This window comes from Xiphophorus hellerii, chromosome 20 (genome assembly GCF_003331165.1).
Source record: "Xiphophorus hellerii strain 12219 chromosome 20, Xiphophorus_hellerii-4.1, whole genome shotgun sequence".
Lineage (NCBI taxonomy): Eukaryota > Metazoa > Chordata > Actinopteri > Cyprinodontiformes > Poeciliidae > Xiphophorus > Xiphophorus hellerii.
Window position 1 is genome coordinate 22582489 of NC_045691.1, and position 24480 is coordinate 22606968.

General features: G+C 37.2%; 3 protein-coding genes across 5 annotated transcripts; 1 reads left to right on the top strand and 2 right to left on the bottom strand.

Annotated features, from left to right (window-relative positions):
• Positions 1–919: 919 nt before the first annotated feature.
• cdab (cytidine deaminase b) lies at positions 920–4725 on the bottom strand. Its single transcript, XM_032549600.1, has 4 exons — positions 4152–4725; positions 3367–3478; positions 1738–1795; positions 920–1498 (listed from the first exon to the last, which is right to left on the bottom strand). The coding sequence occupies exons 1-4, from the start codon at positions 4291–4293 to the stop codon at positions 1358–1360; spliced, it is 453 nt and encodes a 150-aa protein (XP_032405491.1). The 5' UTR covers positions 4294–4725; the 3' UTR covers positions 920–1357.
• Positions 4726–7127: 2402 nt separating this feature from the next.
• Positions 7128–10736, bottom strand: LOC116710506 (trypsin-like). 2 transcript variants are annotated; one of them, XM_032549592.1, is made up of 6 exons: positions 10638–10736; positions 9540–9611; positions 9278–9428; positions 8932–9073; positions 7889–8140; positions 7128–7398 (listed from the first exon to the last, which is right to left on the bottom strand). In XM_032549592.1, the coding sequence occupies exons 2-6, from the start codon at positions 9601–9603 to the stop codon at positions 7249–7251; spliced, it is 759 nt and encodes a 252-aa protein (XP_032405483.1). In that variant the 5' UTR covers positions 9604–9611; positions 10638–10736; the 3' UTR covers positions 7128–7248. The 2 variants fall into 2 exon arrangements, with proteins under 2 accessions (XP_032405483.1, XP_032405484.1); XM_032549593.1 differs by having other exon boundaries at positions 9540–9608; positions 10638–10715.
• A 1566-nt stretch (positions 10737–12302) lies between these two features.
• Positions 12303–20758, top strand: LOC116710504 (trypsin). 2 transcript variants are annotated; one of them, XM_032549588.1, is made up of 5 exons: positions 12303–13321; positions 15772–15931; positions 17714–17855; positions 17979–18245; positions 20398–20758. In XM_032549588.1, the coding sequence occupies exons 1-5, from the start codon at positions 13264–13266 to the stop codon at positions 20569–20571; spliced, it is 801 nt and encodes a 266-aa protein (XP_032405479.1). In that variant the 5' UTR covers positions 12303–13263; the 3' UTR covers positions 20572–20758. The 2 variants fall into 2 exon arrangements, with proteins under 2 accessions (XP_032405479.1, XP_032405481.1); XM_032549590.1 differs by having other exon boundaries at positions 12306–13321; positions 15772–15895.
• The last annotated feature ends 3722 nt before the right edge of the window (positions 20759–24480 follow it).

Consider the following 24480-nt stretch of genomic DNA (forward strand, 5'->3'; position numbering starts at 1 on the left):
TTCAAACTCCCAAGAACTTTTTATTTAGCACATGTTGAAAATTACTTAAGCCATTACTTGATCAGTGATAAAGCCTTTAGTGGTTTTTCAGCAATCAGACGCTCCTTAAAATTCATGAATCTTACAGATCCCAGTCAAAGGCTGCCTCAATGCTAAGCAGTTATTACATCCAGTCAGAGGAAACATGTTTGCCAAATGCTTCTTTAAATCTACAAGATACACTTTTCAGTTTAATCACAACTCTCCCCCCCCCCCCCCCTTAATTTTTTAGCTGATGGAAATTTAAACTTTGAAACTGCTTCAAGAGATTTTAAACATCAAATAGGGATATTCGGAAATGTTCATTTAAAAACTGAAAATATTTTTTGTCACATTTGGGAGAAGCAGTCAGAACCTATTATTCTGTCTTTCTTTAAATCTTAACCTTTAACCTCAAATGTGTAAGCTTCAAGTAGGTAGACTCAAAAAATGCTGCTGGATAATTTTTTTTTACACTTCTTAAATGTTTCACTTTTCCTGATAATTAATTCCTTAACTATTAATATCCTTTGCTGCTCAACAAATAATATTTGCTGTACACTGAAGCCTAAATATTCTTTTCTGGTCTAACTATAGAAAATGAAAGATTACTAATTTTCAGAAAATGTTTATTTATTAAAATGTGTGCATCAATTTCTGTTTTTGCTTCTTGGAACTAATAAATATTTTTATCTACATTAACAGGGCATCAGTTGTTTTTGAGTCAGTGGCGCAAAACTGAAAACAAATCTCTGTTCATATTTTTATAATGTGGATATAGAACATTTAACTATTGTTTGTTAGCAGAAACCACAAAAATGGGTATTAATCATACATATAACTGCTGCTAAACATGTGGTGTTTACTGTTAAAGGTGTGTGCAAAACAACAAAAAAAAAACTTTAAGTGAATTTCTTTTATTGCAGTACAGCAGCTTCACTGAAACTTTTAGAGAAACTCAACTAATATTTTTTTTTCATTAGACATTTAATTATTTAAAGTAGTATGTTGTATCTTAGATCCCCAACATGAAAAAACATGAGAACATGCTATTCAAATTAGGCAAATTTATGTTAAGCTCCATAAGTCAGGGTGCTAATGGCTCCAAAAAATAACAACTCACCTTTAAACATAAGGGAGGTAAAGACCAACACACATTTTTCAGTTTGAGATTATGCTATTGCAACTAGATATGCTTCTGTTCTGTAGATTTGTTTTTCTTTCTTTTTAATGATACTTTACTAAAGATGACAATAAATGTGGAGAAGACTGTGTATATGCTAAAACAGAGTGATATCTCATTTTGTTTCTGTAAATTAACTTGTCATATAATCCAAACTCAGTGATTGCTGGGAATGTTGGACACCTTCTTCTTGGACAGGTCATCGGGGCCAAAAGAGCGGGGCAGTAGCTCGTCCACAGTCATCTTCTCGTACGACTTATCGATCTTTGTAAGATAAACGTCCCATTTACACCCAAACTGTAGTTGGAAGAATACAAAGATAAGAATAAATACTTTTTCTTTTTTATCTAAACATTATATCTTTCTATCTTAGATGGTTCATTCACAACTTCATAATAATATGCCAAGTGCAACTCAATTACTCAGCAGTATATGTAGTGCATGTATATATCTTTTTGTATATTTACCCTCAAACTAACATGTACTGCCTGGAGACAGAAAAAAACAGGTATAGATAGTACAAAAACACATCATACCTCTCTCATGACTTGTCTGCAGGCTCCACAGGGGGAGATGAACTCTTTCTTCATATCACTGAAAGATCAGAAGGAACAATTTCCTTTAAACTAGAATAAATGCATTTCCTCTGAAAATGCAGTGTGGCTGCTGTATTCTTGATGTAAAGCAGGAACACTTGTTGAAGAGTAAAAATAAGCATCAATATTAAAAGAGAAGGGCTGCACAGTAGCGCAGTTGGTAGAATTGTTGCCTTGCAGGAAGAAGCTCCTGGGTTTGATTCCAGGCCCGGGGTTCATTGTTCTCTCCAAATTCTCCCTAGGTGTGAGTGTGTGTGTGTGCATGGTTGGTTGTCCTGTCTGTCTCTGTGTTGTCCTGTGACAGACTGTCCAGGGTGTACCACGCCTCTCTCCCGGAACGTTAGCTGGAGATAGTAACAGCACCCCTCCTGACCCCACTAGGGACCAGGGTGTACAGAAAATGGATGAATGGATGGATTAAAAGAGAAAAAAAGAGGATATAACTATGGAAAAATGAACTCTAAGTATCATGTTTAGGTGTTAGGTAGTATGGAAAAGTGAGGTCTATGCAGTAGAGCACTCAGGTTATAGCAGAAGGCCTCAGAAGTTATTTCAGAGATGAAATATGTTTATAATACTAACATCTAAATGGCATGTGCCAGCAATAGTTTAAATGCTAATCTTGGCTAATATAAAGATATAAGCTTATTAGCTATGAACATCAGATGTTACTATGCTATGGTTGGGTAGCATTAGCTAGCATACTAATAAAAGCTAGTTATCCTACACTAAAAGCAATTTTTAAGCTATCATAAGCTTAAATGCTTAATGTATTGCTAATAGGAGTGAATATTAGCTTTGTGCTAATGGTGGTTAATACGCTAGGAAAAACTAATATGCAAATTTTAGGACGTTAGCTAACATTAGCAACTGTGTTCAGCTAATATGAAGACCTTAATATCCTTAAGAGTTAATATTAGGTTATGTTAGCTATGTTAGCATTGACTTACTTTACTTCCTTAATATGGACAGGTATTGAATATTTGGGTAAGAAAGAGTGAAATCTTTCATGAACAATATCAATTTAGTTAGTCGTGAATGACTAACTAAAGTCTCTGGTTTGGTCTGTTAAATTAGTGAGCTGATTGCCAACTTAAAGCCTCCAAAGTCTTTATGGAGAGGTCCGGTGGTCGCTCATGGAAGTTTTCATACATTAATAAATTTCTCTTTATTATTTAGAAGATATGAGTACATGAGAAGAGCTTTCCATTCTAGTCTATAGGAAATTTAACCTCTGATTATAATGAAAGTGATTATTAGACTTGCTATAAGTTTAAAAAATGTTTCCATTGACGTTTCAGGAGAGAATTTGTATTGGTATTGGTCACAATGAGAGACAATGACTCAGATTTAGCTGGATAGTGTCACTGGGTAGAGAGGGCTTTTTTTTCTGGGAATGTATAATTTTATTACCAAACTTGTGTGAAACTGGGTATTATTGTTTAAGCATTTTGATGTGCAAAAAGAAAAGCAATGTGAAGTGACATATGGATTGATAATTCAGAAGTGTCTACAGGACAAATTCCTGTCCTGGGTGAATTCCAGACATCAATCAAAGGCGCTAGTTACCTGGCAATGGCGATGGCAATGAAGTCTTTGTAACCTTCTGACACGGCCTTTGCAATGACATTTCTTTCAGCACACACTCCCAGGTTGTAACATGCATTCTCCACATTGCAACCTGACAGAGGCACAAACAGACATAATGAGTGATCCTGTAAAGAGACCCACTCCAGGTTAAAAGAGCTGGCTTATTTACTTATTCAGGTCTTTTCAAACAGTGGCTCTCTGGGTCTTTGGACTCACAGCTGTTTGCTTGTCATTCACCTCACCACCCTTCACCCCACCCCCTCATGTGATGAAAACAGGTGACTTGTCAAGCTTTGTGCTGTCCAGCAATGCTGACAGGACATCTGTGTCCGTGTACAAGGTGAGGTTGACACAGATTGCATCTATATCATTAAACGGTAGCATATGATTCTGTCAGATGGACTTATGATGTCCTGTCACCTGGGAGGATTATTGATTGATAGGCTGGATTGTAATCCTTTCCTCTGAATTTTCCACATAGTTAACTCTTAGGTAACAATTAACATTATTTAGCAGCATCAGCTTCAGAACAAACCTACATATGTGCCGATTAGATTATGAATAGGGTATCTTATCCCAGAAGTCAGAACTGATTTGGCTGAGTCAGACTGCATAACACTGAACACAATGTACTTATAGTTTTTCAGACTCCTGAAACCCAGTCATAAGCAATGCTACCAGTTTTCTGTTTGATTCTGTTAAAATCAAATTCAACCTCTGTTCATCCTATTTTCTCTTCTCAGTTGTCCACGCCCACAGCTTACCTGTAAAGACACGGCCGTCTCGAGTCTTGAGTGCAGCTCCCACTCTAAATTTGCTGTAGGGAGAGTAAGAAAACTTTTTGGCCTCGTGGGACTGATGGATCAGTTCATTAACTTCCTCCTGTGACAAGTGCCTTTGGTCCATCCTGCGTTCTTTATTTTGTTGGCTTGGTTTTGAGCATCTAAATGAAAATGATGTGGCTCTGCTTTAAATGTGAAAAGGACAGAGGGAAAAGGGGTGAGGGTGCAGTCATACAGCCAATCGTTTGCTCGGAAACCAACCCAACATGGCGTCATGGAGAAAAGGGGAGGTGGTTTTAATATGCAATAAGGGACAATTATAGCAAAATATTCTTGGATGAGTCTTCTGAACTTTGATGTGAGTTGTTTCATGCAAATCTTCCCATTCCAGTTCTGGTTGTGTATTTGTGTTGTGCATTTGAATAGGACTTTTCATTGGCCTTTTTTTTTACAGACTATAAAAACGTATGTGAATATTTTTGAAAGGTGCTCGTGTCCACATGGAGCTCAATCTGAGCAAAATGACATAAAAGGGCAAATAAACGGATACAAGTGGTTTTGATCTGTTCTGCATTATTTTAGCTTTATTATGTGCACTAAAGCCGCTGAACGTTTGATAAAAGTTGGAATAATTTATCTTTTTCATTTTTGAGTATACATCACAATATTTACTACGAGCATCAGTCATCAAAGTTTGTTAAGCATCATAAACATCATAGTTTAACAAACTATGACTCTTACCGCTACAGTTATGTAGAATTAAATTAATTGTCTAATATAAAATAAAAATTAGCTTGATGCTCTCTGGCATCTTGCCTTGAGCACAAAGTTTGAGAGGTGCTTTTTCCTATATCAAGCTAGCTATATGGATTTCCCATTTAGCGGGAATATTGATTTTGATGAGATTTTCTCCAAATCAAGAGTCCTTTTCAACCTGGATAGCTCCACTGTTGAAAATGTGGAGGTGTCCAAAAGCCAACAGTCATAAATGACATTGAAATAAATTCCACTCCAACATCTGGAATGAGGTGACGCCTCTGGAACCTGTTGTTGCAGGATAAATGTCCCAACTTCAGAAGATGTGCTTTTAACTTAGCAATACTCTTTGTTCCTCATCCATCCAACTAAATTTAAAATCTAACATAAGTGATTGGCTGGCCTAAGGCTTGCAACCTTAGGCCAGCAGGTGCCTAAGGTTTCAAGGCACCTGCAGAAGAGCCCTGACTATGAGAAGAAACCTCTTCCCCGTGTCAGAGGTCTCAAGGAATAAGGAACTGGATTTGTCAAACACGTTGAAATGTAATTAAAAATTAACATAGGAGGAACAATTTTCAACAGATCTTAGGTATGCTTAAAGCTTCTTTCACTGCTCTTTCTGGTAAATAAAATGAAGTAATACAGTGGCTATTTGTCCTAACCATATTATCAACTAAATTTAGTTCTGACTTTTTGTTTCTTTCCTTGGAATTGTTAAACACTGAGAGCAAAACAACAACTCCTCTGCACTCACACTCCTTGGTTTAGCATCAACTCCTGCATTTTTCCATTCAAACATGTGTTTTTCCAGATAAACTGGTTAAACAAGCTAAACTAGGTGTGACTCATAAAATATTTGGACTTGTTGTACACCTTGAAATGTAATTAAAAATTAATATTGAAGGAACAATTTTGAAATGATTTCCAGTATGCTTAAAGCTTACTTCACTGCTCTAAGTAAAATGGTTTTTTGTTCTAAACATGTTATCAACTAAACTTATTTCTGACGTTTTGTTTATTTCCTTGGAATTGTTAAACACTGAGAGGAAACACAACAACTCCTCTGCTGTTGCAACCTTGGTTTAGTGATTTATTGGCCCATCTGACAGGAATCTCTTCCTCCTTCAGTGGACCCAGCACAGATCATGTTGCTTGTGATCCTGAAGTAGTAGTAGTACCAACACTCTGCAAAGTAATCCACATCTACAGACATCAGATCAGGGCACAGGCTCTGGCCATAGACAGAGGTGACTCCTCAACCGCTAACTGTGCACCGAGCAAAGTTTTGCAAAGTGCCCGTATGGGGCAAAATAACTGGACTGACCACTTCATTGATGACAGCAGGGCGGTCCAGTTGACCACAGAAGGACAAACCCTTCACTTAGATATATTACATGTTGTTAGCAGAGCATTTAAGATGCTTCTCAGCAAAAAAAAATCACATTTCCTTAAAAAAAATCCCTGTGATATACCTTATTGAAAAATTATAAAAGTAGCAAGGCAACTATTCTGTTGTTGCCATTTTTTGATTAGTCCTGAAATTTTGCATATTCCCTTTTTGCGTTATTACACTTAGCATAATTTATAGCTTGCATATTTTTCTTAAGCATGCATTCATCTGTAGAAAGAATTCAAATGTCACATGGCTATTATTATTCTTATTGTTGAGATTTTTTTTACTTTCCAAAAATACTCAACATTTTTGTTAAAATTACACCTGCTGCAATGACAATAGTAGAGAAAATTATTTATAGAAATATTTACATTAAGATTGAGATTTAAAATATATATCCCATTTTACATTTTGCATTACAAACTGTAAAAGAGGATGTCAATATTTTGAAAGACACACGTGTTCATGTTTAGCTCAAGGTGAGCAAAACAACAAAAAGGACAAGTCAGTTTGAGAAAATATGTATCTTTATTTTAGCTTTTTTTTTTAAATTTTTTTTAGCTTTTTTCTTTCCTTGATAGAATTGTTTGAGAGGGGTAAAAAATCCCAGACATGAAGTTGAAACCTTATTTGAAATAGGGTCTAAAAAAAAACAATGAAAGTGAATCTATTTTTTTTTTTTAAAAACAAACAAACTGTGTCTCTCTGGGTTGATCTGTTATAATGTGAATAATCTGAGTTCCAGTCATTGATTAAAAAAAAGAGTGTAAAAAGTAACACTGTAAGTTTGGGCAGATTCATTGAGCAGATTCTGAGCAGATTCATTCACGTTTATTAAGATAAACTATCAAAAAGACAGAAAAGCCTTTTGATCTTCAGCATCCATTTGAAGATTCATCCGAGGAGTGTCTTCTTTGGCCTGGTGGATGGTTAGCTGTTCTGGACGACCCAGTCGATCCATGAGATGTAGTTTCTCACATTAGTGTAGACGCCGGGGTAAAAAGCATAAGCACAGCCGATGCCCCATGACACAATGCCTTCCAGTCTACCGTTGCAGACCAGCGGTCCTCCTGAATCTCCCTGGCAAGGGCAAATGAAGGGGATATTTTTAATGAGCTAAATCCCAGCAGTCTAAAGTGATGAGATAGGTTTTGATTAAAAATCTAACTTTCGTGTGTGACACAACCATCCCCAACTCTTGTTCGCCCCCCCCCCCCCCCCCCCCCCTGTTTAGAAAAAGTTTTTTCCAGATAAACTAGTTAAACAATCCAAACTAGATCTGACTCATAAAATATTTGGATTTGTGAAACACCATGAAATGTAATTAAAAGTTAATATTGGAACAGTTTTGAAAAGAACTTAAGTATGTTTAAAGCTTACTTCACTGCTCTAAATAAAATGGTTATTTTATTTAGAGCAGCCGGTTAGCAGGCTCTACCACTGCTAACCGTTTTATCAACTAAACTTATTTCTGACGTTTTGTTTATTTCCTTGGAATTGTTAAACACTGAGAGGAAACACAACAACTCCTCTGCTGTTACAACCTTAGTTTAGGGATTTATTGGCTCACCTGACAGGAATCTCTTCCTCCTTCAGTGGACCCAGCACAGATCATGTTGCTTGTGATCCTGAAGTAGTAGTAGTACCAACAGTCTGCGAAGTAATCCACATCTACAGACATCAGCTCAGGGGACAGGCTCTGGCCATAGACAGAGGTGACTCCCCAACCGCTAACTGTGCACCGAGCAAAGTTTTGCAAAGTGCCATTGCGGGGCAAAACAACTGGACTGACCACTTCGTTGATGACAGCAGGGCGGTCCAGCTGACCACCGAAGAACAAACCAGTCAGTTAGTCATCTCAAAATGTTAGTAATGCATATGAAATACTTTTCAGCAACAAATCCTCACAGGTATCATGTAATTCTGCTTTGTAAAATGTCCAATTGAATTTAAAAATGAAAAAGGCGACAATGAAACTACAGTGTTGATGCCATTTTTTTTCTTATTAGTAATTTCTTGTTAGTCATTTCTTATTAGTCATTTCTTATTACTCTTGCATATTTTTGCCTTTTTGTTGTTTTTTTTGGGGGGGATTATTGCACTTGGTGTTACAATCCAAATCATAATGTGCATACATTTTAAAAATATTCATCTGTAGAAAGACAACATTTCTTACAATTATTAATTATAATTACAATTATAATAATTATAATTATTATAATTACTATAATTATTATAATTATTATAATTATTATTGCACTTTTTTACCTTCCAAAAATCCTCATAAAAATACTAACAATAATTGCACAGAAAATAATTGCTAAAAAATATTTATATACATTAATTACACTTCACATTAAAAATATATATTAATAAATGACATATTGAAATATAATGTTACACATGGCTGCATATTCCATTTAAATACTACTTTTGGACACAATTGGATTTGAAATTTGTGCATACGGTCAGCTGACATGCTAAAGTTTTCATCTTCTCCCTTTCACATCAGTGGGAAATCATGGTCTGAAATTTCAGTCTATACTGTGGCTCCCAATTCTGAGTGACTCAGCATTTTCTAAATCAAAATATTTGTCACAGTGGATGTTTTACCTTAAGAAGCATGATGTCATTGTCAAGGTTCCAGTAATTGAACTGGTAATGTTTTATGATTAACAAGACGTCAAATATTTGCTCATATCCTTCCTTTTCTTTGATGTTGTGCTCCCCAAGGACCACTTTCATCAGCTGATTCCTGCAGAGGTTATTAGGAAAGCACATAATTCACTTCATAGGGTTTATTTAAAGACACCTGATGAGGTTAGAGTTATTTGATGTTATTTCTTTCTGCCATAAAAGACTGATTATGATAATACATTTTATGTATGTAGACTAACTTCTGATACATATTAATGTGTATTGGTGTGACTGGTGAAGGTGGACAGTTGCAGTAACTTACGGCCTCCAGCAGTGGGCAGCAGACACCACCCACTGCGGGTGAACCAAGGTGCCTCCACAGAAGAGGGAATCTCTGTACAGGAGAGAGGCTTGATATTTGATAGAGTGAGGCTCTACCACTGTGCCACCAACAATTCTGTTACCATTCTCAACTAAAAGAGACAAAGAAAAACAAAACATTCTTTCTCCTCTACGAAGGGTTGCATTTGCAAGCAGATCCACGTGAATATTCTGGCAAAACAACAATGCATATTATTTCTCACCTGCCAGGTTAGCAACGATCAGGGGGAGCAGTAAGAGGAGACAGTAGGGAGAAAGTTGCGTCATATCAGCTGCTACAAAAAAAATAAAAATAAATACAGACAATAAAAATCAAGTTAAGACAAAAATCCTCACTGAAAGCTGATGGAAAGGGCACAAACGTTGTGCTCTTCATACACACAAAATAAACAAGAAATATGAATTCATTCCATTTTGAATTGCTAAGTGAATGACAGAAAGACAAGTAGTAAAATGAATCTCAGAAGTAAGATCATTTTCACAGAGCAGCAATAAATCATAACTATCAAATACATGAAATGTATAAGACTTCAGGATCAACTCTTGCACAGAAGTTTGGAGTTGTGATCAGAACAAAATATAACAGATTATAACATGACATAATGCAATACAACATATCACAACATATATAACATGACAGCTACTTTAACAACATAAGAAAATGAAACATAGCATAAAGTAATACAATGTGATGTAAATAATCCAACACTAGTAACATTATGTAAAACAGCATAATGTAACTCTATGCAATATAAAATGACAGCATAACGTAACGTAACGTAACGTAACGTAACGTAACGTAACCGTGAAGAAAAGAGCTCAAAATCATTCATCACCCTGGCAGATTTAGGTTTGCAGCAATCTTTTAATATGATCAACATTTTTCTTTTGACTGGATGCAACATTAATCTTCTGGGGTGCCCCAGGAAGATTTTGTAGACTGAGATAAAGATTAGGGTGATAGCAATGAGGCCTTCCATCCTCAAACACTTGGAGATTGTTACCAAAGAGAAGTAATCAAAACACCAGCAGAAAACTAAAAGGGTTTAATTGCTGTATTGCCAATAAACATTTTTCACTCGATCATTTGGAGGTGTATACAAAAAAGTCTTTGCTGCTTTAAATGTCAAGTGACATGTAATAAGACAAACTGATACTTGTTTTACATTGTTTTATTAGAGATTCCTTTCTCATTTGCAATCGAAAAACAACTTCTGGGACAGCGGATGAAAATCTAAGTCTGGCTGAGATGTGAATAACACTCTCACTGCTTAGTGGTAACAATATATAAGCTTTCTCACCTTATCAACAGTTGGGTCAAAATCCTCCAAATTATCAGCTTCAAGATACACTAAAACATTCCCACACATCAAGAGAAGACTGAGAAGTCTCAGGACTCTTTTATACTCTAAATAAGCCTGTCCCTCTCATTATCCCTCACCATTATTAACATCTCTGTCACATTCAGAAAGGAGAGTATCTGACCCAGTACTAGAAGAAAAAAAACACTTTATCCTTCTTTTATTACACCTTTTTCTTCGGGGGGCCTTTGTTCTCACAGCATCAACTTATTGTTCAGCATTGCAGATAAAGTGAATCTTTGCAGACATGAAACCCAACAAGCCAGTGAAATGACAACCTATACTTGTTCGACATGTTGTTTTTATGTTATAAAGAGCCCTCTAATGTTCTGTCCACCTGAGATGTGGCAGGAGATGATTGCAGTCATTCTTTCTTTGAACAAGGAAAAGTTTTTTCTCTTTTTTTTTTCTCCAGTATTCCTGTAAAGCTGCTCAGAGAGTAAATCTTCTTAACCCTCTTTGTACATCTCACATTGACTCGTGATCAAAAATAATGACCATGTGTGAAGGTGTTGCTAACCGTGCTTCAGCTGAATCGCACTCAAATGTAACTCTGTTCTTATTTCATTTTCCCTCACAGCCAAATTCGCCCCAGACTCCCCTCATTTATTTCCTTACAGACTTTGCAGCCATATGGGTGTTTGCAACTCCCAGCCTACATACAATCAGCACTCCCCAAGGTGTCATTCCACCTGTGAGGTTGGAAGGTGATAGCATGCTCAGCTTTCCCTTGGGTGAAACGTCGCTGTGACAAAACAGAGTGTGCCTTTGTGTCTGGTGTGTTTGTGAGACAGGGAATGTTTTGGGAAATGAATGTTGAAGTTGAAAAATAGAAAAGGCAAGACAATCAACCCTTTCCCACAGAACGACACAAACTAGTGCTTAGTTGAAAGGAGGTGATACACGGTTTTTTAAAATCTTTTAGGAATAAAGGCATAAAGGTGTTGTGCATTTCCACCTGAACTGACAGAAATGGCAGGAAGAGTAATAATCAGAGAAATAGCCATGATATCTCCGGAGAAGCTGCAGAGGTCCACAGTTTAGAAAGTCCATTAACAAGACAACTACAGAATCATAATTGGATTTTCTTGGGCTGTTTTGGAACATAAATATGATTCTGTCTGAACCATTCAATGTAAATATAAACTCTAACCATCTTGCCATCTCCTGCTAAAGAAAAGCATCCTCACACAGTATGATGCTACCACCACCATGTTCCACAGTAGGGGTGGTCTGTTCAGGGCTCAGTTAAAATAAATGAAGTTTAAAAATATGCTGTTCATAAAATAATAAATTAATGATGTACACAAGAAAAAAAAAAACTTAGAAAGGAAATTTTGGAAAGTCTCTTTCACCATTTTCTTGCTGTTAGTCTGGTGCTGTGTTCATTTGCAGCTCGGACTTGGGAAACACCTGGCCATGGAAGGTCACACACACAAAGTCGTTTCTCCCTTTCTCTGGGTAAAACATCAGTTAGTCAGATGGCTCCACATGTGGGACAACAGGAGGTCAGGTGACCGCCTCCCCTTACTCCTCCTCCACTCCCCCAACACACCAAAACTTCCCTCCCAGCCCTCCCACTGTGGCTGATATTGACTTGCCAGATGGCTGATCATAATCATCATTATCATCATCTTCATCATCATCATCATTGTTGTGGTAGCCGCTGGGTTGATAAGGACTTCTTATCATTGCTGACACAGATTCAGCAATGGCCAATGAGTCAGAAAGAGACACTTGTGTGCAGAATCCCTCTGTGTGAATATCCCCACGATTACACAACAAAACCACATGGAGCATACAGAAATACACACACACATATACATACACACCCATACACATAGTACGTCTTTTGAGAGACTTTGCATTTACTTCTATTCATTTTTCATTCATTTCTATAGCCAAACCCTGATCCTAACCCTAAACCTAACCTAAACCCAGTTCACACCTTTGTCCTAAACCTTAACCCTAACCCAAAAACAGCACCTTTGGGCCTCATATGGACCAGTCGGTCCTCACAGCGTAGCATTTGTTTAAAAAAATGGTCCTTAGACTGTATCAAATACATGAACACATACAGACACTCACAAAGACACCCCCACACACACGCACGCACGCACACACCCCACCCCCCCACACACCCCTACAGTTATTTCAGCAAGGATAATCCTGGATGTTGAAACACAGAGTGCTGATATCGTATAGATGAATCCACCCGGGCACGGTGCCATCTTTGTTGCTATGGCAACAACGTCAGGTCTTTCAACAGGTCAGAAGGGTCAGAGGACAGACAGCTCTGATAATAAAGACTTTCTGAATGTGAACTTTGTTGCTCCTTCTTCTCTTTTTCTCCTCTCAGCCCATCCCAGAGTGACTTTGCAGCTTCATGAAAACCAATGAAATGAAAAACTTTTTTTTTTATTGGAAACTGAAGGATATGGTTTGATTGGAATCACTTTCACTGGTACCAGAGAAGAAGGAATGAACAGTCTGGGCCGACAGAGAAAAGGCTGCTTGTCTGCAGTGATTCAGTCATATCGTCTAAAGTAACATCCTTGTTTGCTATATGATGAAGCTGCTCATGTGTTTAGCCTGTCTGCTCCTGGCGCTAACTGCGGTCGACAGTGAGTATATTTTTTGGGATAAATGCCTAAAAAGTAATATTTTAATGTATCTCCTTGATTGTTTAATGTATCTCCTTGATTGTTGCATAGCAAAAAAAAAAAAAATCATTTAATTGAATACATAAATTGGTATATTTTATTTAAAGTTCCTTTGTGATAAATTAACTAATTTGTAAATTGAATTTGAAATGTAATCGCTGATGTCTTGTTCAGCCAGAGTACAAACTTTGAACATGTCGGACCAACAGATTGCTGCCTTCCTTCTTAACTTTCAGATAGTGAGTCATTTTTCTGCAGATATTTTGTGCATGCACAATGCAATGCACAACTGCAAGAAAGAAAAAAGATGCTTTGAGAAGGAGAAGGAGCCCCACTTTTTCCCCAATCCAGCCTCAGGAGGTTAAAAACTGGACATTGCTTTTACGTTCAGGGCTCCTTTGGACACTTGATTGAACACAAAGATCCATGTAAGGCCCTGGTGAGCCCAAACACTGCAGAATCAACAAAGACAAAATTCAATTTGACATGCTTTAATTTTATGATCCACCCACAATTCAGCATAAATCAATCCTTACCTTTTCCTTAGTAAAGAGTTAACTACGTAAAGCGATGTAGAATTTCTTATTTGAATAATTTAGAAATGTGTTCTAAACGTTACAATCCATGATAAGTAATGTTTTTAGGTTAAACTCTGAATATTAATTTAATCAAATGCCCACATGGCTGACTAATTAAATGTAAAATAGCACGAATAGAGTAAGTTTTATCTTCCAGGTTAGTCTGTTTGTTTTCTATCTCTCTTCATGTGCCTTAATAATAATAATAATAATAATAATAATAATAATAATAATAATAATAATAATAATAATAATAATAATAATAATAATAATAATAATTTCAACCAAATCCGCGTATGATTGGCTGATCAGCATCAGACAACGACTCATCCCTCACTTCACCTGCTGTCTCCTGAGGCAAAGCTGAATATTAAGAGAAATGAAAAAAAATACAGAACCAATAAGAAGCTTTGCCAAGACGATCCAGTACCAGATCTGATCAACTTGCGAGATTGGGTTACGAAAAATATATTTATTTTCATATTACACACTTTGCTGGCTCACCTCCAGTGAGCTTAACTATTTTTCTGCACATGCAACTCCTTTTTGAAGCAAAAAAAAGAAGGACCACTTAGGATATCCAGCAATCTAAACGAGAACCAGCAGCCCGATTGACCTTTTTGTCTCCCTTTTTAGCTGAACTGCTAAACTGGAAGACTACAGCTGTGTGAAATCAAATAAAATACTAAGCCCATGAATGAACCAACAGTCTGGTTTTAGACTTTATTTCATGGTAAAAGTTCAGGTTCAATGCATCTTTCTATGGAAAAGTTGGCTGTACAGTCACTAGTGCACTGGCCTTGGTTAACACACAAAGTCCTACAAAGCCCTTGATAGCTTTTTTAAGTGTAGTGTGCAATTTTGATGAGATTATAAATGCTACAGAAGTGCAAATGATATATAGATTGTTTTATTAATGAAATATTTGTTGTGAGTGACACAGCTGTCCAGCAGAGAGACCAACAGTTTGCTCTTTCTCTCAGTGGACACGCTACAGCCATGACTGGTTCATTGCAAAAAAAGGGACTTTTGAGCAGCAAAAGTCTAAAACAGTCCTAATAATGCTAACAAATTTTAAAATGGCTCAGAATGTGTTCAAAATCCTATTTATGATCACTAGAAACTGGTTTAAGTGTTAAAGATGCAAATATGTCAGAAAAAAGTACAAAAAAAAGCTGAGAAAGTTGCTGAGTCACAGGAAAAGCACTCTAATTATTTTTGGAATGGCGTTGAACAAAGAAAAATCTCAATCAATCATAAGTCGAAATGGATATGAAGGATTTTGAGAGAGTCTGCATTTCTTCCCCTCATGTTGAGGAGTTGCAGGAAATGTTCCCCACTTCTCCTCGGTCTCTGATTGTGCAGCCTGAGGTCAGAGCTCCACGGTTCAGCAGTTACATAATGCTGGCAGGAGAGTCCCTGCTGTAATATTTCTGCATCCATGAAGTAGTGACTCAGGGACGCTGCGTTCCATTACCTCTATTGCACCCAGGCCCCCCATATGGCAGAAATATAGCAATTTTCTAAATGGGTAAATTAACTTGGAGGAAGTGGGATTACGAGCAACTCTACAGTCTTTCTACTCACCGAGGGCGTTCTGTTTTACTTTGACCAGCTGTCATAGCTTTCCTACAATGCAGCTTTGGTTGCTTGCTGGTTTTTGTTTTTTTTTTCTTGGAGGATAAACTATCCCAATGCTTCACTGCTAACCCAGTTTACCAGGAGAGATTTGGTTGTTCATAAATTCATATCCGATAGCAATGATGAAGAATTCACAGTAAATCTTAATGTAAACATGTGTAAATATCGCATCCTATTTGTTTCTCCATGTAGGCCGAGCGCTTATGCAGAGCCGCATAATCGGCGGCCACGTAGCTGCACCGAACTCCATCAAATACATGGTGTCTCTTCAGAGAACAAGCCGCCAACACTTTTGTGGGGGATCGCTAGTTCACAGGTACTGGGTTCTGACTGCAGCGCACTGTAACATCGGGTAAGAGTGTTCAACAGCTGCAATCATCTGTAACTAAGAGCTTGAAGGATACCGCCACATGATTCATATAATATATATTCTCCCCAGTCCTTTCCACACTGTGAAAAATGTTCACACCACTGATATTGCGGTGTGGACACCGCAATATTAACTGCCTCAGTTAAACACCCCCCAATCCTGAGTTGCATCACTGTCACTGTCACATGTTATTCCCTCCCCCTCCTGAAGCACAGACACAAATGGCAAGCAAGACGGAAATAAACATCAGGTATTAATATTGCCCCAGCTTTATTATATAAAAAATCTGCCGAAACCGATGTTAATGCGAATATATTGTGCATTCCAAATAAAACTACTCTTTAACATAATTTCTAATGTATAAGAAGCAATAGCATTTTTCACATTCGACATACTTTGTTGGGATTTTATGTGATAGAATAAATGTACTGTGCATCCTTCATTAAGCCCCCTTTACTGTAAAATCCCTAAATTTAATCCACTGCATTCAATTGCTCACATTATTTAATTATGTAAATTTTAGTCTGTTTATTGTGTAGAGCCTCACTCAGCATGACAGGAGCAGATTTATGGAAGCAAAGAAAAAAAAAGCCCTTTCTGGTATAAACAGGTAATGTCACAGCAAACCTGTGCGTTGGAGGTCAAACTGCACACAAACAGATACAGTTGAGTCAGCTGACCTTGGTGCAGCAACATTCCTGTGTGTGTACGTGTCCACGTGCGTGCGTGTGTGTGTGTGTGTGTGTGTGTAAAACACAGAGTGACAGTGAAGTGTCATCTTGTCTAGTTCCTGGAAATCATCCACATCTCTGTAGCTCTGCCCCAGTCCTGCCAGATCACAGTAAGCCATTGTTCACAATCCATCCAGCTGCAGTCGCAGTCGATCCTTTTCCACACCCTGAGCTGGTAAATTTCTACACTGCTGACACATTTTCCCATATGCCATCTACTTATTCAAACAAGTACAGAAATAAACTCTGTACACAATTATTCACTAGGCTGTTCTCCTGAATATATTGTTTTGAACAACTACACTGCTCAAAGTCAATCCAAAATGTTAGCAAGTGTAAATACTTAGGAAAGAAGTGAGGTTTTGTTTTTATTATGAGAATATCTATGTGTGTACAATTACTGGACAACTACGACAGTGCAGAATTATAATGCAACCGAATGAACATTTTTTTTCTTCACCACACTTGCTTATTTTAATCTGCTAAAGCAATTATAATACATCAACATCTGCAGATAAAGATTTCTGACTTTGAAAAATAATCATCACATCTATAAGCTCTGATTTCATGGAGTCAGTTCCTTAATCTGTGGACAATCAACTTTTTGTGTAGAACCTTTTAGTTCTGAACTCTCCTATTAGGCCGCAGGAATTAGTCAACACCAAAGGAGACCGGGTTCCTGTTAGCTTCACATTTCATTCATCTCTAATTTTTTGGTCAAAAATTTGGGAGCGAAGTTTAATTTAGTCCATGTATACAGTATTTATACATGCTACTAAAGCTCACTTGTTTTATAAGTTGCTTAGAAAGTAAATACGTAATTGAAAAATGAGGTAAAATATTTTTAATGCATGTCCATGTGTTCTGAAAAAATATCTTATTTTATTTTTCAGAGTAGTGATATACAGAGTAGTAATATGTGTCGCTCTCCCATCATTGGACAAACACACATCTTGAAGGTGGAACAAAATGCATGAAAATGATCATGTTTAAAAGTGATGTTCCATGCAATGCTTGTATGTGTGTGTTTTAGGGCAGATCAGATGATGATAGTGGCAGGTGACTACAAAGTAAATATCTTCGAGGGTACTGAGCAATATGCTAAACCCCACAAGCTGGTCATTCATCCCTCATACAACAGCAGCACCAACAACGCCGATATCATGCTCATCAAGGTACTGCAGAGATTTAGTTTTCCTTTTTCATATCTTTTCTAAACTGCGTGTGAATATTTTATAAGTTCCTTTTCCTACCAGAAACCATCTAATATTTTCTTTTACTCTTTTTATTTATTTCAGTTGCGTGCCCCTATGGTCCTGAACAAGTTTGTGTCACTGGCGCCTCTCCCCAGACAGGGGACAGGCGTGGTCGAAGGCCACCTGTGTCAGGTGTCTGGATGGGGCCACGTTAGGGTGGGTGGAGGACAGGTCCCAGTTAAGCTCAGGACGGTCACAGTGCCCATTGTTTCAGCCGCGAGATGCAACGGCAGCGACTCCTTCAACGGCAACATCACGGCGAACATGATCTGCGCCGGCTACCCGTCCGGAGGAAAGGACGCATGCAAGGTTAACACGGGGACTGCAGGGTGGTACAAGGCTTAACCTGTTTTACACGCAGGAGTGTCTTGTCCTTGAAAACACATTAATTTATTTCTCAAACAATACATTTTCCATCACCCAGTAATGTATATCACGTAGCAGAAGCTGATCTGATTCTCATCTCACATTGGAGTATATCCATAACACAGTTTTGGGGAAGTCCATCCCTTTGCCAGTAAGAGGACACAGATCGTTATGTCATTACATGATGAATTGTTAGGCTGACATGCCAGACTATAGTTGTAGATGAAATGGAAAATCTCAAAGGTCAAAATTTAACTGTGATTTTAAACACAAAAAAAAGCTAATCTGGTGGATGGCTGCAAAACAACAGCACACTTAAATGCTGGTGTATGTTATGGTGCATTCATTGTGCTTATTCGTGTGTGTTTCCTTTCAGAGCCTTTAATGTGAGAAGAAAATTACCTGAAATTCAATATGCGATGTACCAATAGTCATTTGCCTTTGTGAAGAGAAACCTACTTAATTACATCGAACAACCGATACATCTAACACTGTACTGGGAGACTTTTCAAGCAGTTGCATAATAAAACGGCAAGGAAAGTATTTACACCCCTCAATCATCCTACAACGACAAACTTCATTGTATGTTAAACTTCAGTGTGATTTTTCATGACAATATAAACTAATATCTATACTTGTGGGGTAAAAGTTAAACATTGTGCATGTTTGTTTTTTTTGAGTCAAATAAACATATGAATAGTGCATTTGTATTCAGCTTCTTAAGTCAGCACTTTGTAGAACCATATTTATTATATGCAATTACAGATACAAGTCTTTTAGGGTTTATATATCTGAAGTTTTTGTCCATTATTGTTTCTAAAATAGAAAAAGTTTAATCAGATTCAATTCTCAATTATTTTGCTGCAGATTCCCAATAGAATTTTGGTCTTTACTTTGATTTTGCCAATTTAATACTCTTTGACTTGACCAGGAATGTTCGATGTTTAGCAATATGTAGCATTCCATCAACTCTATACAGCTTACCCGTCTCTGCAGAGAAGAAGCTTGCCCACAGCATGCCACTTCTACCACCATGTTTCGTAACGTGGGTGGTGTTCACAGTGAAGTACAGCATTAGTTTTCTGTCACGCAGTGTTTTGCATTCATGCCAGACAGTTTAGTTTGGTCCCATCTGATGAGAGTATCTTCTTGTGCATGTTTCCTCTAGATGGCTCAAGATAAACTGTAAATTTGACTTCTTATGGCTATCTTTCCAAGTTTACTTTGTTCTTGCCATTGTTCCATAATGGCTGGATTTGTCCACAACCTGTAGCGATGAGACTCTTGATTGCTCCTTTGCTTCTTCGCTAATCTTCTCTAACAAATCTCTGAGACCTTTAGGGAATAAATGAATTTATTCTGAAAAAAAAATACACAGGATTATATCCTTGAATTAAAGGTCTTCTGAAGGCAATTGTCTGCGTTGTAATTCATCTAGAGGTTTTAGAGGAAAGTGAATGATTGCAAATCCCAGTTGAATTTGATGTTAAAACATGGATCATTTTCTTTCCACTATCAAAGTTACGCACTAATTTGAGTTAATCAATCCTATTAAATCCTAGTAAAATACTTTGAAGTTGACAGTTGTAATATGACAAATAAAAATCTAAAAAATTCTGCTTACGCTTCTACAAAGTGGTATTTTTTTCTTTAGTATTCCATCACAAATGTCGCATTGGTGGCACTGAAAAACAGTTTGAAGAGGGAAAAAAATATATGTATAAACACAAGTTTCAATATTTTCCATAATATTATGAGATGTTTTTGAAACAAGCTTTGAATTTAGATACGATTACAAAAAGCTATCATTTCTGAAATGCAATATTTCATATCTTCCCAGTCAGACTTTTTCATTGGACGTAATTTGTTCTACAAAATGAATGACACATCAAATTATGTAACATTATATTAGTATGCTTGAAGATAATACAGTAAAAGTGACCTTAAATCCCTGAGACATTCAAGACAAAGGATTAGCAAGCCCCTGCTGAAACGTTTTCCCACAGGCTCAGCTTTATGTGAAATCTGAAGGTGTAATCACCAACGGGACATTGTGGCTCGGTAACTGATAGAGGGTGTGGTCTTGTCTTTGCAGGGAGACTCGGGCGGGCCGCTGGTGTGCAGGGGCCGGGTGTACGGCATGGTTTCATGGGGCAATGGCTGCGGCGACGCTCAGTTTCCAGGCGTGTACACTGCTGTGTCCAGGTTCCGCTGCTGGATAGATCAAACCATCTACGGGCCACACCTGCGTTGTTTCGGATACAGATGAAACTCCGAGTATCATTTTGTCGTTGTGTCAGTGTAAAGAGAAATGCATCCTCTGCTCTTAAATATTAAAGCTTTAGTAAAAGTCTGCGTCAACTAAAACCATTACTGGATCCCCTGCTGTGCCTCCTACTGTAGTTCACAACCTGTAAGAAATTGCAGATTTATGACAATAAATACCATCGCTTGGATAAGAGTGTGATATTTCTCAGTCACTTTTTAGGGTGTGAGGTAAAAAGCATCTCTAAGCTTTCTTTTTTTTTTTTTACAGTTTGCCACATTGCTTTAGTGTTTCCTATTGGGATTTATCTTATAGACCAATGCAAAGCAGCAAATAATTATCAAGTAGAAGGAAAAATAAAAACTTCAATAGATATAACATAGGTAATAGAGCAGAATCATAAAAACTGACAGAAAACTGGAAAACTATATAGACAACTTTTGCATATGCTAAGTTATATACTGTATATTTAGCAATATATTATTATTTGTACATCTATTCTAGATTTTTTCCCGGTTTTTAATTATTTATTTATTTATTTTTTACCTGCACCAGTAACATTTTGATACATCATAGGCACGCTTGTAGTTTTTCAATATTTTCTGTAAACTCCGGTAGCCAAGCAAACAGATTATTTGGTGCCAAATTCACAGTTGCATCTTTGTGGAGGGGGGGGGGGGGGGGGGGGGGGGGGAGCCTTTGTTGAGGAGTTGGAAGAAGAAAGTAATTGCTGACAGAAAGCCATAAAAAACACATTTTGTAGGTATACAGTAATTAACTGGAATACAATGTTTTGGTGAAATGTGGCCAAAAATATGAAATAAAACCTACACTGAGCATGATCCTAAACGTAACATCCACAATGGGAAACGTGGTGGTGGCAGTTTCATGTTGTATGGATGGTTTTCTGCATCAGAGACGGGGAATCTGGTGAGAGCTGGATGGACGATGGATGGAGCTAAGCATGCCAGTCTGGAAGAAAACTTGCTAGTTGACACAAGAAGCTTGAGACTAGTATAGAAGACCAAAATCCAACTGAGAATCTGTGGCCAACAAAAACTAATGCTCGCAGATGTTTGTAGAGAAATACGCCTTTTATTGCCTCTGAAGTCGCAACAGAAGGTTCTATATGGAGTGAATTGAGGGTTTTTTGGAGCCTATAAACTATCACCCAGTTGAGTTGACAACTGGGTGATAGGTGATAGACGGAAGCATTACATTAACCTGCAGGCCTGCTTTCCAGATCATCTTGTTTTTATGAATCTATTTTAAATCTAAAGGGAGTAGGTGTGCCATAATTGCTTTTTTATGAATAGACAACGTGTAGAAAGTCAGCTCTGCTGCAGGCTCATGTGTCGTCTGTCCTTCCATTGTCTGCGTAGTTATATTGGGTTTGGTTCTTCTGAGAAAAGACGATTTGGGCCCTTTATCAACTCAAAGAATCTGGGGAGGCCTCCTTTCATCTTGTTCCTTCTGCAGATACTGTATTAGCGTTAACAGCAGGTGGAAACCAACTTTAAAAAATAGTTCAGTAAGTTAATCCTACCAGTTTCATCTGGCCTGGACATTTTGTACCTGATGTGTTGGCATATAAATCTTTTAAAGTGGTTTATTTCAGCAAAATAAATCATATGGGACGCCGACATGATAATGTGTGTATTTTTTTCATAATACACAAGGAAGGGAACACAGCGAAACAATGCATCCATTAATGAATGAACCTATGGATGGGTGAATGAATCACAACTTGATTTGGGAAACAAATAAATATAAATTTTTAAAAAATTATTCATTTAGTCTGTCATAGCAATGTGACAACAAACCATGTCAGTGAAGGTTTATAGCTGAGACTATAAAATATAAATGAAATCAAATACATAAAATAAAAATTAATATCAATGAAGTTGAATCAATCCCTGTTTGAAAAGGAATGGTAATTAAATTATACAACTATTTAACTAATCCTACATGTAAAGTGCATTAACTACGTTATCCATAAACATTTATAAGTGTAATTAATATTTCATACTGATCATACTTTTACAGCTACAATATCTATAAAACAAGGCTGTGCACCACTTTTATACTTTTATACTGCTAACATCATCTATAAATGTTTTACTATTAAACACTCTATTGTTTTTAATAGAGCTAGTGCTAAATAACTGTATCCATGTCACATCCACCCACAAATGTGTAACTCAAATCTAATTATGGTATTTAAACCTAGATTATTATTATATAGCATTCAAGCTGAATCATTCTCTTTGTGTTTTCTAAAATAGCTGAGCTGTTCTCCTCAGTTCCCCTTTTATTTCTCCATTTATTATTTGACTGGTTTTAAAATATGCACAGGTGCATAAATGACAACATCCGATGCAAGCCAGATTAATTATATAACAATGATTCACATCAAATGTGTGAATCAGGTCCTTTGCAAAACAAAATTAAGTACATAAAAATATTTGATGAATTTGAAAGGCATATTGTCAGGTTAGCCCAGTCAGATACAGATTTAAAGTCAATACTTTAAACTTATATCCTGTTTATAGAACAATACAGTCAAGCTCAGCTCAGGTTATCAGTTGGAAAAATGTTTTCTCACTCGGGAAAATATTTCTCAGTGTCACTAACTTTGATGAAATCCCTCCTCACACATGTTAGATTTTGACAGTAAAAAAAACAAACAAAGAAACTTGAGCGCTTCTGATATCTGACCTTATGAACCGTTTGCTGATGTGTGTGCTGCTCCAAATCTGTGCGCAATCATACAGTGATTTCTGCCTAAGAATTTGCTTCATTTTCCTAAAAACTGCAACGCCCTTTGCTTGACTTCCAGCATATTTTATGGGCTTACATAAAGCCCAATAATTTTTTGTCATACATCCTTTTAATGATTAGGGCTTAGCACATGATTGTAAAATGGAAGGAAAATTATACATAGTTGCCAACATTTTTACATAAAAAAATCTGCTGCATGTGTCATGGATTTGTACACAGAACCGGTTTCCTCTGATACCTCTAATTAAATCAAGTGCAACCAGTCATCTTCAGATGTTGCTGATTTGTATGACTGGTCCAGAACAAAGAGCATGACTAGATTACATCATACAAGAGAAAGTTGTGCAGAAATCAGGGTTAGTTAATCAAACAATATCCCAAGGTTTGAGCATCTCACAGAGCACTGCTCCGTACATCAACTAAAAGTCGAACCGGTATTGTACGGCAACTTGCCAAGACACCTAAGCTCACTGTCCAGTCATGGAGAGCATGTCTGGACAGAGAAGCAGACGATAAGCAATCCTTAAAGCTGGAGGAGCTACAGAGATCCACAGCTCAGGTGGCACAATCTTTTGATAGGCCAACTTTTATTGGAGCACTCACTGTAATAGTACAATTAATAAATGTTTAGTAACCGAGAGCATAAATGATCATTATCTCCTTAGGGTGAGGTGAAACTGTTCGTGCTTTCAGCGGAAACTGTCTGTACCCGGATTTTTATTATTTTTTGATAGCGTCATCTGGACTCGGTTTTTATTTTTGCTTGCACACACACTGCCACAACTCACACAAATCCACAACTGCTGCACCCAAGACAGGTTTGGGCACACGTGATCATGAAAATATTGATACATAAACAGGATAAGAACCCCACAGTGGGTGTAGTTTAGCATAAATCCAGAGCTGTGTGTCTTGGTTTCATCCTCAAAGTGAAGCCCAGAGCTGAATGGTGACTGACTCTCTCTGTTCTGTTCCAATTTGTGAATTATTCGACATTAAAATTTCTTATGCACAACTAATAGTATCCTTATTTCTTAAGGTTGGATAAATAAAATCTGGTCTGGTCTCACTGGGAATAAAAGATCCTGTGAGTGCAAACTATGGAGCAGCGGCACAACATTTAAAATCTGG